Source organism: Oryctolagus cuniculus, chromosome 6, assembly GCF_964237555.1.
Source record: "Oryctolagus cuniculus chromosome 6, mOryCun1.1, whole genome shotgun sequence".
NCBI lineage: Eukaryota > Metazoa > Chordata > Mammalia > Lagomorpha > Leporidae > Oryctolagus > Oryctolagus cuniculus.
Window position 1 is genome coordinate 24123252 of NC_091437.1, and position 14214 is coordinate 24137465.

Consider the following 14214-nt stretch of genomic DNA (forward strand, 5'->3'; position numbering starts at 1 on the left):
CTCCTTTCTGTTCCATTTAAGTCCCCTAAATAGATCTGAATTTGAAAGAGTTGCAGAGAGAGGTAGAGCCAGAGAAAGAGAAGTCCTCCATCCGCTGGTTCACTCCTCAAATGATCGCAACAGCCAGAGCTGAGCTGATCCGAAGCCAGGATCCAGGAGCTTATTCCAGGTCTCCCACGCTGGTGCAGGGGCCCAAGGACTTGGGCCATCTTCTATTGCTGTCCCAGGCCATAGCAGAGAGCTGGATCGGAAGAGGAGCAGCCAGTACAGGAACTGGTGCCCATATGGGATGCCAGTGCTGCAGGCTGGGGCTTTAACCCCTTGTGCTACAGCGCCGGCCCCAATCATTTGTGTAAAGTTTGTAAAATCTTGTAGATTTTGCAAAATTTGGAATGTCTAAAGCCATTGTGGTGAGGGGGATACTAATGAATGGGCACTAATTTTATAAGCAGTCTGTCACTAGTAAATTTTCTAAAGATTTTAAAATATTTTAGTAAATTTAGTTATTTGAGAGTCAGAGAGCTCCTATCTACTGGCTGCTCCTCAGATTCCTACAGTGGAGTGGGGGTGGGAGTGGGTGAAACTAGAGCCTGGAATTCAATCCAGGTCTCCCATGTGGGTGGCAGGAACCCAGCTACTTGGGTCATCATTGCTGCCTCCCAGGGTCTGCAGTTAGCAGGAAGCTGCCATCAGGAGCCAGAGCTTAGATTGAACCCAGGTTTACCGATGTGTCCCAGATATCCTAAAGGACATTCTAACACGTGTCTTAAATGGTAGACCAAATGCCTGCCCCTAGATTTTTTTTAATAATTCCTAAAATGATTTATTCATGTATTTATTTATTTGAAAAGCAGAGCAATGCAGGGGGGTGGGGGAGCTATCTTCTATCCACTGATTCATTTCACAAATGTCTGCAACAGCCAAGTCTGAACCATGCTAAAGCCAGTAGCCAGGAACTCCATCCTGGTCCCTCCACATAGGTGCAGGGACCCACGTACGTGGCCATCTTCCATCGCTTTTCCAGGCGTATCAACAGGAAGCTGGGTTGGAGGAGTAGCCTTGATTGTGGTAGATGGGATGTCGGTGTTGGAAGCTTAATGTGCTGTGTTACAACATTGGCTCTAGCAGATATTTTAAGTTGAAGTATATAAATAATAAAGTGCACACATCTTAGGTCTATAGCTCAATAAACTTTTTTAATTTTTTTGACAGAGTGGACAGTGAGAGAGAGACAGAGAGAAAGGTCTTCCTTTGCCGTGGGTTCACCCTCCAATGGCTGCCACGGCCGGCGCGCTGCGGCTGGTGCACCGCACTGATCCGATGGCAGGAGCCAGGTGCTTCCTCCTGGTCTCCTGTGGGGTGCAGGGCCCAAGCACCTGGGCCACCCTCCACTGCACTCCCTGGCCACAGCAGAGAGCTGGCCTGGAAGAGGGGCAATCGGGACAGAATCTGGCGCCCCGACCAGGACTAGAACCCGGTGTGCTGGCGCCGCTAGGCGGAGGATTAGCCTAGTGAGCCGCGGTGCCAGCCGCTCAATAAACTTTTACACATGCTCCCACCTATGTCTTCACCACCTATATCAAGATAGAGAAAATGTCACGCTCCCTAGAGGTCTCTCCTGGGAGCCCTAGTATCATACTAGCCTCTGACACCATAGGGTAGTTTTATCTGTTTTTGAATGTTATAGGATGGAATGGTTTAGTACATAATCTTTCCATTAGTATTATGTCTGAGAAATTAGTTCACGTTTTATGTATATTAGTTTATTTTTTGTTGCTGTGACATTCCATTGTATGAATTTATTAGCATGATTTATTTACTCCATTGTTAATGGATACTTGGGTTCCAAATTGGCACTACTATCAATAAAATTCCCATGAACATATACTTGTCTTTTGTTGGACATAGCATTCACTTACATTGGGTATGTACTTGGGAATGGAGTTGATGGGTCATGGAGATTTATTTTGACTATTAGAGACTACTGTCAAATAATTTTCCACAGGGACTAAAGCTAATTTATGTTCCTTCTTGCCATATGTTAGTGTTCCAGTTGTTCTGGATCATCTTTTTTTTTTTTTTTTTTTTTTTCTTAATAGCCATACTGGAGTATTCTCTGTCTCACTGTGTGGTGTTGGTGGTTTTTGTTTTTGCATTTGTCTTTTTTTTTTTTTTTTTTTACAGGCAGAGTGGACAGTGAGAGAGACAGAGAGAAAGGTCTTCCTTTACCATTGGTTCACCCTCCAATGGCCGCCGCGGCCGGTGCACCACGCTGATCCGAAGCCAGGAGCCAGGTGCTTCTCTTGGTCTCCCATGGGGTGCAGGGCCCAAGCACTTGGGCCATCCTCCACTGCACTCTCTGGCCATAGCAGAGAGCTGGCCTGGAAGAGGGGCAACCGGGACAGAATCCCGCGCCCCTACTGGGACTAGAACCCGGTATGCTGGCGCCGCTAGGTGGAGAATTAGCCTAGAGAGCCGCGGCGCCGGCCTGCATTTGTCTTATAGCTAGTATTGAGCCCGTCTTCTCATCTGTTAAACATTTTGACACCTTCTTTTGTGAAATGTCTGTTCATCTCTTTGGCTATCCACTAATAAATTTTTATGGTGCATTTTGCTTCCTTGTATAACTTTGTTAAGATTTAAGTAATGAATACTGGGATAGCTTAAATATATCAGTTATACAGCTGGAAAGTAAAGAATTCCATTTCACATGTTGAAAATTTCGAATTGTTCCATATTTAAAGACTTGGAACCAGTTTTTTGGCCTAGTGGTTGAGGCCCCTGTGATCCACATGTGAATACCTGGGTTCATGTCATGCTCTGGCTTTTGACTCCAACTTCCTGCTAATGCAGACCCTGGCACTGTGGTGATGGCTTAAGTAATTGGGTTCCTGCCACACATGTGCTAGAATTGGATTGAGTTCCTGGCCTAGCCCCAAATGTTATAGGTATTTGAGGAGTGGAGGAGCTCGCTCTCTGCTTTTTAGATAAGTAATTAAAAAAAAAAATTGAGGGAACCAGTGTTGTGGCACACCGGGTTAAGCCACTGGCTGCAATGCTAGCATCTGAGTATTAGTTTGAATTCTGACTGCTCCACTTTCCATCCTCCTTCCTGCTAATGCACCTAGGAAAGCGGCAGAGGATGGCCCAAGTGCTTGGGCCCCTGCCACCCACATGGGAGACCCAGAAGGAGTTGCTGGCTCCTTGGTTTGTCGTGGCTCAGTCCTGGCCATTTGGTGAGTGAAGCAGATTGAAGATCCATCTCTCTGTCTTTGTCCCTTCTCTATTCTCCGTTAACTCTGCCTTTCAATTAAATAAATAAATCTTGGGAAAAAAAATGTTGATTGCAAGGGTTGTCCTTTCCCAAAGTGCTAGTTTTAAGAAAATATTAGTTTTGAGTCTTAGGTTTTAAAAGTATGATTCCCATTGTTCTTTCTGAAGCCAGTCTCTTGAAATGTAACTGACAAGCCTGTTTACTAAAATCACTAGTCTTTCCCTTGTTTATATTTAAACTTTCCCATATGTGTGATCTTCTGTAGTACCATTTGATCTAATTATAAGCCTGTCTTTTTTTTTTTTTTAGCAATTCTTCATAAGTAACTTCTTGACTAATAATTGAATGTTTCGTAATATTCAGATATTTGCTTGCTGTTCTTTTCACTTTATTGAAAATCTATTTTTTATTGTTAATCTATTTTTTTATTGTTACATCTCTTTGTGCAGAATCTTAAATCTATTTCTCATCTTTACCTCCTAGTCGTGCCTTCTCAGTGGAGTTTACCATCACTTATACTGATAGAGCAGTCTTCCCAGGGCATATATGTGGTATCCACCAGCGCTTGGGATTCTGAATCCTGCATCCAAGTACCTGGTCGGAATTCTGGCACTCTGCACTTCCTACCTGGCTTCAGAGTAATCTGCCTGGGGGCAGCAGATGGTGTGTCATGTATTTGAGACTGAGATAGGCCAAGATGGGGTTCCTGGCTCCTGGCTTCCACCTGGCCTATCCTGGCTGTTGCTGACATTTGGGAAGTAAACCACTGGGTGGAAGATCTATGTGACTCTTCCCTTTGCTCTGTCACATTGCCTTTCAATTAAAGATGGAAAGAAAGATACATATTTTTTTGAGCAACCATCCAAATGCCCTTAGTTCAGATGGTGGAATTATTAATATTTTAGTTACTTGAATTTAAAATGTAAAATATCTGTAATTTTAAAGTACAGTTGACAGAAAAATCAATGATCATTCATCATTACTATTGTAGTGTGTGGTATGGTGCGTGGAATAATGCCAAGTCTTGGACGGATTTTATACTGGCAAGTGAATATATGCTCTTATTATTGTCATTAATTAGTTTTTAATGATGAATATTCAGTGAACATAGTGTGTGGGGAAGGGAAGTCTTCACAAAAGGGAACTGGACTTGAACTTGTCATTAAAGATGACTAAGATTTCTCTTTGAAGACTCAAACAGGTAGAGGTGCAGGGATCTGGGCTGTGTCAGGATGTGTGTACATTTTGTGGTACAGTAATAGGTAAAGTTAGATTGGAAATACGACTTTTTTCATCTGAGTAGTAATAATTTTTTTCTTATTATTTTATTTTATTGACAGGCAGAGTGGACAGTGAGAGAGAAAAACAGAGAGAAAGGTCTTCCCTTACGGTTGGTTCACCCTCCAATGGCTGCTGCGGCCGGCGCACCGCGCTGATCCGATGGCAGGAGCCAGGTGCTTCTCCTGGTCTCCCATGGGGTGCAGGGCCCAAGCACTTGGGCCATCCTCCACTGCACTCCCGGGCCACAGCAGAGAGTTGGCCAGGAAGAGGGGCAACTTGGACAGAATCGGCGCCCCAACTGGGACTAGAACCCGGTATGCTGGCGCCGCTAGGCGGAGGATTAGCCTATTGAGCTGCTGTGCCGGCCTGAGTAGTAATAATCTTAATTGGTGTTTGAATAGCTGTAACATTGTTAAGGGTGTGCACACACACATCACACATTATTTAAACTTTCAGTGAATGAGGAGTTATCTCTTTTACAGAGAACTTAATAAGTTTTGAAAGAGTCATACCTGCTTGTAGTCATTTATTTATTAAAGTACAGAATCTAGTATCCTGATTTCATTATACTACTTTTAGTTAAAAATAGTAGATTTTGGGGGCTTTGTGGTGTATTGGGTGTTGGCATCCCATTTGGGCACTGATTCAAATCCCGGCTGCTCCACTTCCAGTCCAGCTCACTGCCAATGTGCCTGGGAAAGCTGCAGAAGATGGTCTAAGTCTTTGGGCCTATGACACCCACACAGGAGACCCTGAAGAAGCTCCTGTCTTTAGTCTGGCCCAACCCTAGCTGTTGCAGACACTTGGGAAGTGAACCGGTGTATAGAAAATGTATCTCTCCCTCTCCCTAATTCTTCCTTTCAAAGAAATTCAAATAATAAATCTTTTTTAAAAAGTTAAAAAATGAATTTTTTGAGTTATGGAATACTTCAACACTTGAAAGAAGAGAGGTAATGATGTATCTGTGCACTGTGACAGATGGTAGAGCAGTTTGCTTCAAATCTAGTTTTTTTTTTTTTTAAACACAGCTCATTTTTTTTTCATGTTTGCTTTATCTTTCTTTTCCTGCTCACCAAAATACCCTGAGGTTGTTGTGTCTCAATTCCACAGATATTTTTATTATCTCATTGTTAATTTTATCCAGATATTTGTATAAAAGTGTGTTTATGTAGTTGGCCCTTTGTATCTGTGAGTTCCTTAACCACAGGTTCAACCAGATGTGGATTGAAAATATTATGGAAATAAATGGATGGGTACTAGACACATACAGATTTTTTTCCCTTGTTTTTATTCCCTAAACATTTTAGTGACAGCTGTTTACAAACCATTTATATTGTATTGGATATTATAAGTAATGTAGATATGATTTAAAGAATATGAGGGGCAGGTGTTTGTTGCAATGGTTAGGATGCCTGCATGCAATATTGGAGTGCCTGAGTTTGAGTGCTGGCATTGCTTCTGATTCGAGATTTTCTTGTTAATGCACATGGTTGGGTGCCAACCATCCATAAGGGAGATCCAGATTGAGTTCCTGGCTCCTGAGAAGTCAACCAATGAGTGGGTAATCTCTTTGTCTGTCTCCCCACCTTTCATGTAAATAAAATAAGTAAAATATTTAAAATAAGTAAAAAATTTAAAAAGACCAAATTGTAGCATAATGCTTTAAAAAATATATAAGAGGGTGTGTAGGTTATATGCAGATACTATACCTTTTTACATAAGGGACTTGAGCATCTATGGATTTTACTTTCTGTATGTTTTTGTGAAAAAAAATTTTTTTTTGAACATTTATTTCATTTATTTGAAAGAGTTACAGAGGGAGAGGTCTTCCCATCTGCTGGTTCACTCCCCAGATGGCTGGAGCTGTGTTGATCCGAAGCCAGGAGCCAGGTCTTCTTCCTGGTCTCCTACGCTGGTGCAGAGGCCCAAGGACTGGGGCCATCTTTTACTGCTTTCCCAGGCCATAGCAGAGAGCTGGATTGGAAGAGGAGCAGCCCGGACAAGAACCGGTGCCCATATGGGATGCCGGGACTTCAGGCCAGGGCGTTAACCCTCTGTGCCACAGCACTAGCCCCAATCTCACTTAATTTAAAATAAGGTAGTATTGTAGGTCCAGGGGATCTGACATTGGGTTGGGAAGATGAGACTGTGTACTAACATTTCAGTAGAGAAGACAGAGTAAATAAATAAAAAGCAATACTGTAATATCTGGTTAGAGAACATACTATGAAAGAAAACTGAATAGGATGAGGAGGTGGAGAGTGAGAGAAGGCATGGTCTTTATGCTACTTTAATTAGTGGGTTTCTCTTTCAGGAGTTGGCATGGGAGCAACTGTATTAATAGAGTAAGTCATGACAGATCTGGGAGGAGAATTCCAGGGGAGAGAACATTAATGCCAAGACTTTGAGGCAGAAATAACCTTGGAATACATGAGAAGTGGAAAAGATCTACTGTACTGGGTTAGTTGGGAGAATGGTTAAGAAATTAACTTGAGGGTCCGGCACTTTGTTGCAGAAGGTTAAGTCTCCGCCTACAGTGCCGGCATTCCTTGTGGGTGCTGGTTTGAGACCCAGCTGCTCCACTTCCGATCAAGCGCTCTGCTAATGGGCCTGGAAAAGCAGTAGAAGATGGCCCAAGTACTGGCTCCTGGCTCCTGGCTCCTGGCTTGACCTGGCCCAGCCTTGGCCATTGCAACCATTTGGGGAATGAACCAGCAGATAAAAGATTATCTTTTTCTCTGTCTCTTTCTCTGTATCTCTGCCTTTCAAATAAATTTTAAATAAATCGCAAAAGCAACGAAATTATTTCAGAGAAAGAGCCAAGGGCAAGATAGTGTGGATCCTATAATGTAGCTTAAGTTTAAATTTGGATTATAGTGGTGAGCCAGTGGGTGCTTTTTGAGCAGGGGAACGACATGATTTGACCTATGTACATGATTACTTCTACACTGGACTTTTGTTGAGTAGAAAAGAACGTAGAAACTTTTGTATAAAAGATCTTGAAGATATGTTGTCATAGGTTCTTCTGTACCTTTTTTCTCTTTAATATGCAATCTTGTAAAAAAAGATAATTGCGAGTTTTGTATTTGCTTGTTCAAATGTAAAATTGCTCTTGAAGGACTGAAGAGGTAAAGGTATTGGGAGCCTGAGAGAAGGGGAACTAATGATAAAGAATAGGATGAAAAAAAGCCAGATACCTTAAGCTTCTTACATGCCAAGAAAAGTGTACAAGTAAGGATCCAGTTAGCCAAATTTTCATAAACTGAGCTCTCCTGTTTGGTGACCCAGAGTGAGAACCAGCACTTTCCCAGGACAGCAGAAGCCACTCGTGTTTTCTTGTGGTTTCCACCCCACTCTTACTTTCACAGGGTAACACTCTACCCCTAACCTCCTGGCAGCTTCTGATAGCATGCATTAGTCTCTCCTCATTTTTGTACCTGCACTCTTAATTTCATCCTATTCATTGTAACTTGATTCTGTGATTCTTTGATCGATACCCTTTGTTAAAAGGTTAAAACAGTGCAGAAGTCAAATAGAACATATAATGAAGGGCTCCTGTGTTTCCTCCTGGTCCGTGCCTCTCCCCAGAGGCAGCTGCAATGAATACTTGTAGGGAGGCTGCTGGTCCTTGTTCTCTGTTATATACACAAACCATTCCCTTTTTCATGTTAGTAGTTAATTATGATAATGGTAGGTTATTAGTTAAACATTTATTAAGTGCTTTCCATGTACCCTGTGCAGTTCTAAGTGATTTATATGTAATAACCCATTCTCATTTTATGGTTCAAACTTCCCCAGAGTTATAGTACCCACATTATTGTTTTTATTGACTGCATAGTATTCTTGCACTGTATCAAATTTAAGCCCATTTTGTCTTTAGTTTAAAAAATTTTTACTTGTCTACTTGAGAGGCAGAGACACATCAAGAGCTCCCATTTACTGGTTCACTCTCCAAATAAAACAGCTGGGGCTGTGCTGGAGCTAAAGCCAGAAACTCAATCTAGGTCTCCTGTGTATGTGGCAGGGACCCAACCGTTTGAGCTAAGCTGCCTTCCAGGGTCCAGATTGGTGGGAAGTTGGAATCTGGGGCCAAAGCCAAAGAACCACCCCAGTTACTCATGAAATGGGAGGCAAGTGTCTTTTTCTTTTTCCTTTTCTTTTTTAAAGATTTATTTATGTATTTGAAAGTCAGAGTTACACAGAGAGAGGAGGGGGGTGGTCATCCGATGGTTCACTCCCCAATTGGCTTCAATGGCTGGAGCTGTGCTGATCCGAAGCCAGGATCCAGGAGCCTCTTCCAGGTCTCCCACGTGGGTGCAGGAGCCCAAGGACTTGGGCCATCATCTACTGCTTTCCCAAGCCATAGCAAAGAGCTGGATCAGAAATGGAGCAGCTGGGTCTCAAACCTGCGCCTGTATGGGATGCCAGTGCTTCAGGCCAGGGCGTTAACCTGCTGCGGCACAGCACCGGCCCCTTTTTTTCTTTTTTAAAGATTGATTTATTTATTTTCAAAGTAAAGAGTTACAGCTCTCTGGGATGCAGTGCCAGCTCTGGAAGCAAGTGTCCTAATGGCTAAGCCAAACACACTTCTTTCCCTTTATCACAGTTGGTTGAATTGTTTCCATATTCACTGCTACATGTAGAATGATGAGTGTATTATGAATTGTGATCTTCAGCCTCCTCTCCTTGGCCTCCTTCCTTAACATATTTCATTGCTCATGGATTCTTTCACATGCATTGCCTTACCTACATCCCTTATATTCCAGTATTCCTGATTAAATCTCAGCCCAGCCTGTGCTGTCTCTCTTCTTGGAAAGTCTCTGTTCATGTCCACCTATATTTTGTTTGTGTCCCTTTACCTTTGAAATTTCCCTTCTGTCTCAGTCAAAACCAGGCCTTTGCTTTCTGATTAAATCGGATTATTTTCTACATGATCGCTGTAGTTAGAACTGGAGGTCAGCCTTCTTATAATTTTTTTAGCACATAGTGCTTCACGCTCTGTGACCTGTAGCTTTCATTCTTTGTTACATTTGTCTTGTTACATGTGTCAGTCTTCATTGCCTTGGAAAAATTATCCTACACTGGATTGGGAAAGACAAGGTACAAGGCCTATCCATAGATAAGGAGTGGCCTTCACTTCCTTGTCACCTTTCAGTCTGGTGCCATGATAGCAAGCTGGAAAGGATCAGTATCCAGAGCAGTGCCCGGCTCATACTGACTGTGAGTAAGTACATGGAATGAACAGTTGTTGGCTCTCGAAGTGAAATGTATTTGGTTTAAATTTTTTTTAAAGCCCCATTATGGCTGTTTACCCCATTTGACACTTAATAAACCATCAGTAATTGTACCAACCATTGATTTTAACTGAGTTTTCTTTATGTTTACCTGGGGTTTAATTGAGCCCACATGTTCTTTTCTGGTATGATGTATCCCAATCCAAAATAATCTTGATGCTAGAATTTGAAAAGGTGGAGCCATAACACTGCTTGGTGATTCTGGGCATAAGAAAGGAAGTGCCTTTGTTACTGACTGGACCAGGTGCCCATTGTCTGTAGTTGGCTGGGCAGTGCTCTGCAGGGGGTTTTACCCACTCTTCCCAGGAGAGCACTGCTGCACTACCCTTTCTCCTGTCGTTGTCTTTTCTCTGAAAGCTTTGCAGTGGTGCACGTGGTAGTTTACCTAGAGCTGCTGTATTCTTATCCTTAAAATACCACAGAAGCAGGTAAGAATGATAAAATTGTAAACTGACCCTCCCCCCCCCTTTTTTTTCCTAAATTGTGAATTTTCTTTAAATATATTTGGCATTCATAACTTTAAAAAGAGATACTTGGTAGTTTTTTTCTGGAAATTTTATGTGCTTACGATTTGAGGGTTTGGTATATCTTAATACTGTTTGCATCTAATTACATGGCTTGAGAGGATCATAGCTTTTGTTGAAACCATGTAAGTCAGTGCAACATTTTAAAGAACATGATGACTTAAGGAAAGAACTAGATTTCTGTTAAGTCTTTTGTTCAAATCAGTACTTATGTTCAAAACTGATACAGCATGTAGCATGGCTTACAGTGTAGGAAGGTACTTCGGAATCAAACCTTACGAGAGTGTTTTAGGGCTTAGTGGCCTGACCAAAGGAAAGCAGGGCTATTTTTGCTTTTGGTTTTCGTTTGATGTTGCCATTGAATTGTTTATGTTAAAGAGAAGATAGTGATTAATAAATCAGTACAGAACTTTAATTATTATAAGTCAGAAATAGAGACAGAGAGATCTATCTTCTATCTGCTGGTTCATTCCCCAAATGGCCACAATGACCAGCGCTGGTCCAGGCCAAAGCCAGGAGCCAGGAGCTTCTTCCAGGTCTCACACGTGGGTGCAGTAGTCCAAGCACTTGGACCATCCTCTGCTGCTTTCCCAGGAAGATGCAGCTAGCTGGGTCAGAAGTGAAGCAGCCAGGACTTGAACTGGAGCCCATATGGTATATAGCAGCTTTACCTGCTGTTCCACCGCACTGGCTCCAAGTACAGAACTTTGAGAGAAAATTTCTTCTTGAGTTAATTTTTTGTGTTACTTTGTAGTGCTTTTCTGCTCTTACTGACAAATACCATTTTTTGAAATAGACTTAATATATGTAATTTGATTTGATTTAAATTAGGATTCTTTCCCCCTTTCTCTTTCAGGACTTGAACCAATGAAAGGAACATGTGGCACTTGTGGAGAGAAATGTCACTCTTCCCCGCTTAAGGGGAGCTTCGGCTTAGGACCTGTGTATGACTTTCACCCACGACCTGTTCTTGAATAGCCACTGACTTTGATTACAGGAAGGTCTCTGAAGATTTGTATCAAATGACGTCAATGGCCAGCTTGTTTTCTTTTACTAGTCCAGCGGTAAAGCGATTGTTGGGCTGGAAACAAGGTGATGAGGAGGAGAAATGGGCAGAAAAGGCAGTTGATGCTTTGGTAAAAAAGCTAAAAAAGAAAAAGGGTGCCATGGAGGAACTGGAGAAAGCCTTGAGCAGCCCAGGACAGCCAAGCAAATGTGTCACTATTCCCAGATCTTTGGATGGACGCCTGCAGGTTTCTCACAGAAAAGGCTTACCCCACGTTATATATTGCCGTGTTTGGCGCTGGCCTGATCTACAGAGTCATCATGAGCTGAAGCCATTGGATATTTGTGAATTTCCTTTTGGATCCAAGCAGAAAGAAGTTTGCATCAACCCATACCACTATAAAAGAGTGGAGAGTCCAGGTAGGTTTTACACCCTTGAGAAGTATTAAAAACAAACAAGAGCTTTTCTCTTCCTGATTCGTATGTAACTGTATTTAGTAATTAAGATATTCACCTTGTATTTCTTTCTTGAAGATTTTAATATTGCATTATTGGATTTTTCAATTTAGCTTTTTGTAACATAGGCAATAAAATTCCCAAGCACCCATTATCTGTACTCTGCCTTCGTTTTGGAGAGTTTGTTCAAGAACTGGGTGTTCCGTGGGTGAGTGTTTGGCATGGTGCTGAAAACGTCTGTATCCTGTATTGGAATGCCTTGGTTCGAGTCCCAGCTCTTCTCCTAATTTCAGCTTAGTGCTGATGTGTAGGTGTTGGCTCAAGTAATTGAGTCCCTGCTATTCTCCATGGAAGACATACATTGAGTTCTAGGCTCCTTTTCCTGGCTGAGCCCCAACTATTACAAACCTTTGGGCAGAGAACCAGAACTCAGTCTGCCTTTAAGTAAAAATGAAAATAAATAAATATTAAGAAAATAACTGTTTTGCACAATTATTCCACTTTCTAGCATTATATTTTCCCCTTAGCCAGATTATTTCTGACAGCATACACGCATGGCATGATACTGTATAAATTGTCCCTTGTAAAATGATGGTTACCAATGAATTTTGCTTTTGACTTCATTCATCTACCCCTGGTCTATTGCACTACTTCCTCAGACCATTTTATAACATTCTGTGTTACATTTTGACATGTTTATTTCCCATTCTTTCTTGTCATAGTTCGTTAGTCTTTGTTCCCTACTTTTTGCTGTTTTCTTTAGCACTCTCCCTCCAGGATCTTTCGTTGTACATTTTCTTTTTAGTTTTTTAAGATTGATTTATTTTATTTGAAAGGCAGAGTTACAGAGAGAGGGGAAAGATAGAATCTTCCATCTGCTGGTTTAATCCCTAAATGACTTGAATAGCCAAGGCCGGTCCCGGAGCTTCATTGGGGTCTCCCATGTGGGTGCAGGGGCCCAAGTACTTTGGCCGTCTTTCATTGCGTTCCTAGGCACGTTAGCAGGGAGCTGGGTTGAAAGCAGCTGGAAATTGAAGTGGTGCGCATATGGGAAGCTGACATTGCAGACAGGAACTTAACTTGCTACAAGACAGTGCCGGCACCTTGTTGCACACTTTCTTGATCCAGTCAGTCCTCCAGGATCTTTTCATGGCCACTCTTCATTGATCCATTCAGTCCCTGCTTAAATATTCCTGTCACTAATTGACTTTTAGATAGTTATTTTGTGTATTGACTGACATGAACAGAACCTTCCTGTGTATAAAATAGTATTGCTTCCTGACACTTAGTAGATGGTGCTCAGTAAATATGTTTTTGGTAATGAATGAACTGTATAAACTGATGTCTTAATCCATTTTTTGCTGCCATAACATATACCACAGATGGGGTAAAACAAATTTGACCTAGTTCTGGAGTCTGAGTAGTTCAAGATTGAGGGGCTACATCTGGTGAGGGCATTCTTGCTGTGCCATGACATGATGAAAGGACCGGGAATCAAAAGGGGGCTGAACTTAAATCTCTCTCTAGATAAGTAATCCACTCCCAAGGTAATGACACTGTTCCATTCCTGAGCCCTCATCACTTGATCAACTGTTGTTAAGCCCTGTCCTGCCCGGCACTTCCATTGGGGATTTAGTTTTCCAACACATAAACTTCAGGAGACATATTCAAACTATAGTAGCTGAGATACTAACTAGGTACATTACTTATTCATTGCTACATAACCAACTTGGTGGCTGAACAGGACATGCATTTATTAGCTCCTACTTTCTGTGGATCAGGAGTTTCACCATAGCTTAACTGCATCCTTTGCAATGCTGTAATCCAGATATTGGTCAGAAGCTTAACAGAGCAAGGATCTGCTTCCAATTCCCTCTGATGACAGAATTCAGTTCCTTGCAGGCCATTGTACTTCAGATGATTGTGAGCTGGAGGCAGCATTTGGTTGTTTACCATATGATCTTCCTAGGTAGGTCACATTCTTGTCAGCTTCTTCAGTGTGAATAAGAAAGAGAGCATCTCTTGTAAGAAGGGCATTATGTCCTTAATGTGATCCCATTTATCTTGTTATCTTTGCCATAATCTGTTGGTTGGAAGCAATTTCCAGGTCGCTGTGATATTCAAGGGAGGGAGTTTACCCAAGGACATGAATAGCTGGAAGTGAGAATCGTGGTGGTCACCCCAGAGTCTGTCTGCCGCACTGAGTTTCACATAGAGAATAGTGTAAGTTCGATGTGGTAAAAAAAATTGAAAAAGACATTGACTGTAGGAAGTCACAAAAAAATAGCAGTGATTGTGCAGTCAGATAAAGTTCAATTTTAAGAGCTTGAAATCTGCCAGTTGACATTGAGGTGATTCTCAGCATCTTGTTGGATCCATG

At 42.0% G+C, this 14214-nt stretch overlaps 1 protein-coding gene across 6 annotated transcripts in view; it reads left to right on the forward strand.

Annotated features, from left to right (window-relative positions):
• SMAD5 (SMAD family member 5) overlaps positions 1-14214 on the forward strand; it is a 59790-nt gene that overhangs the window by 20229 nt on the left and 25347 nt on the right. For 4 of the 6 annotated variants that reach the window (XM_051843411.2, XM_008255047.4, XM_051843413.2 and 1 more), the window contains one exon: positions 11230-11798. In XM_051843411.2, coding sequence (XP_051699371.1) covers positions 11396-11798 — 403 coding nt within the window. In that variant the 5' untranslated portion in view covers positions 11230-11395. Of the gene's footprint in view, positions 1-2074; positions 3237-11229; positions 11799-14214 lie in introns of those variants that run through there. The other 2 variants (XM_070076124.1, XM_070076123.1) reach the window with 2 other exon arrangements.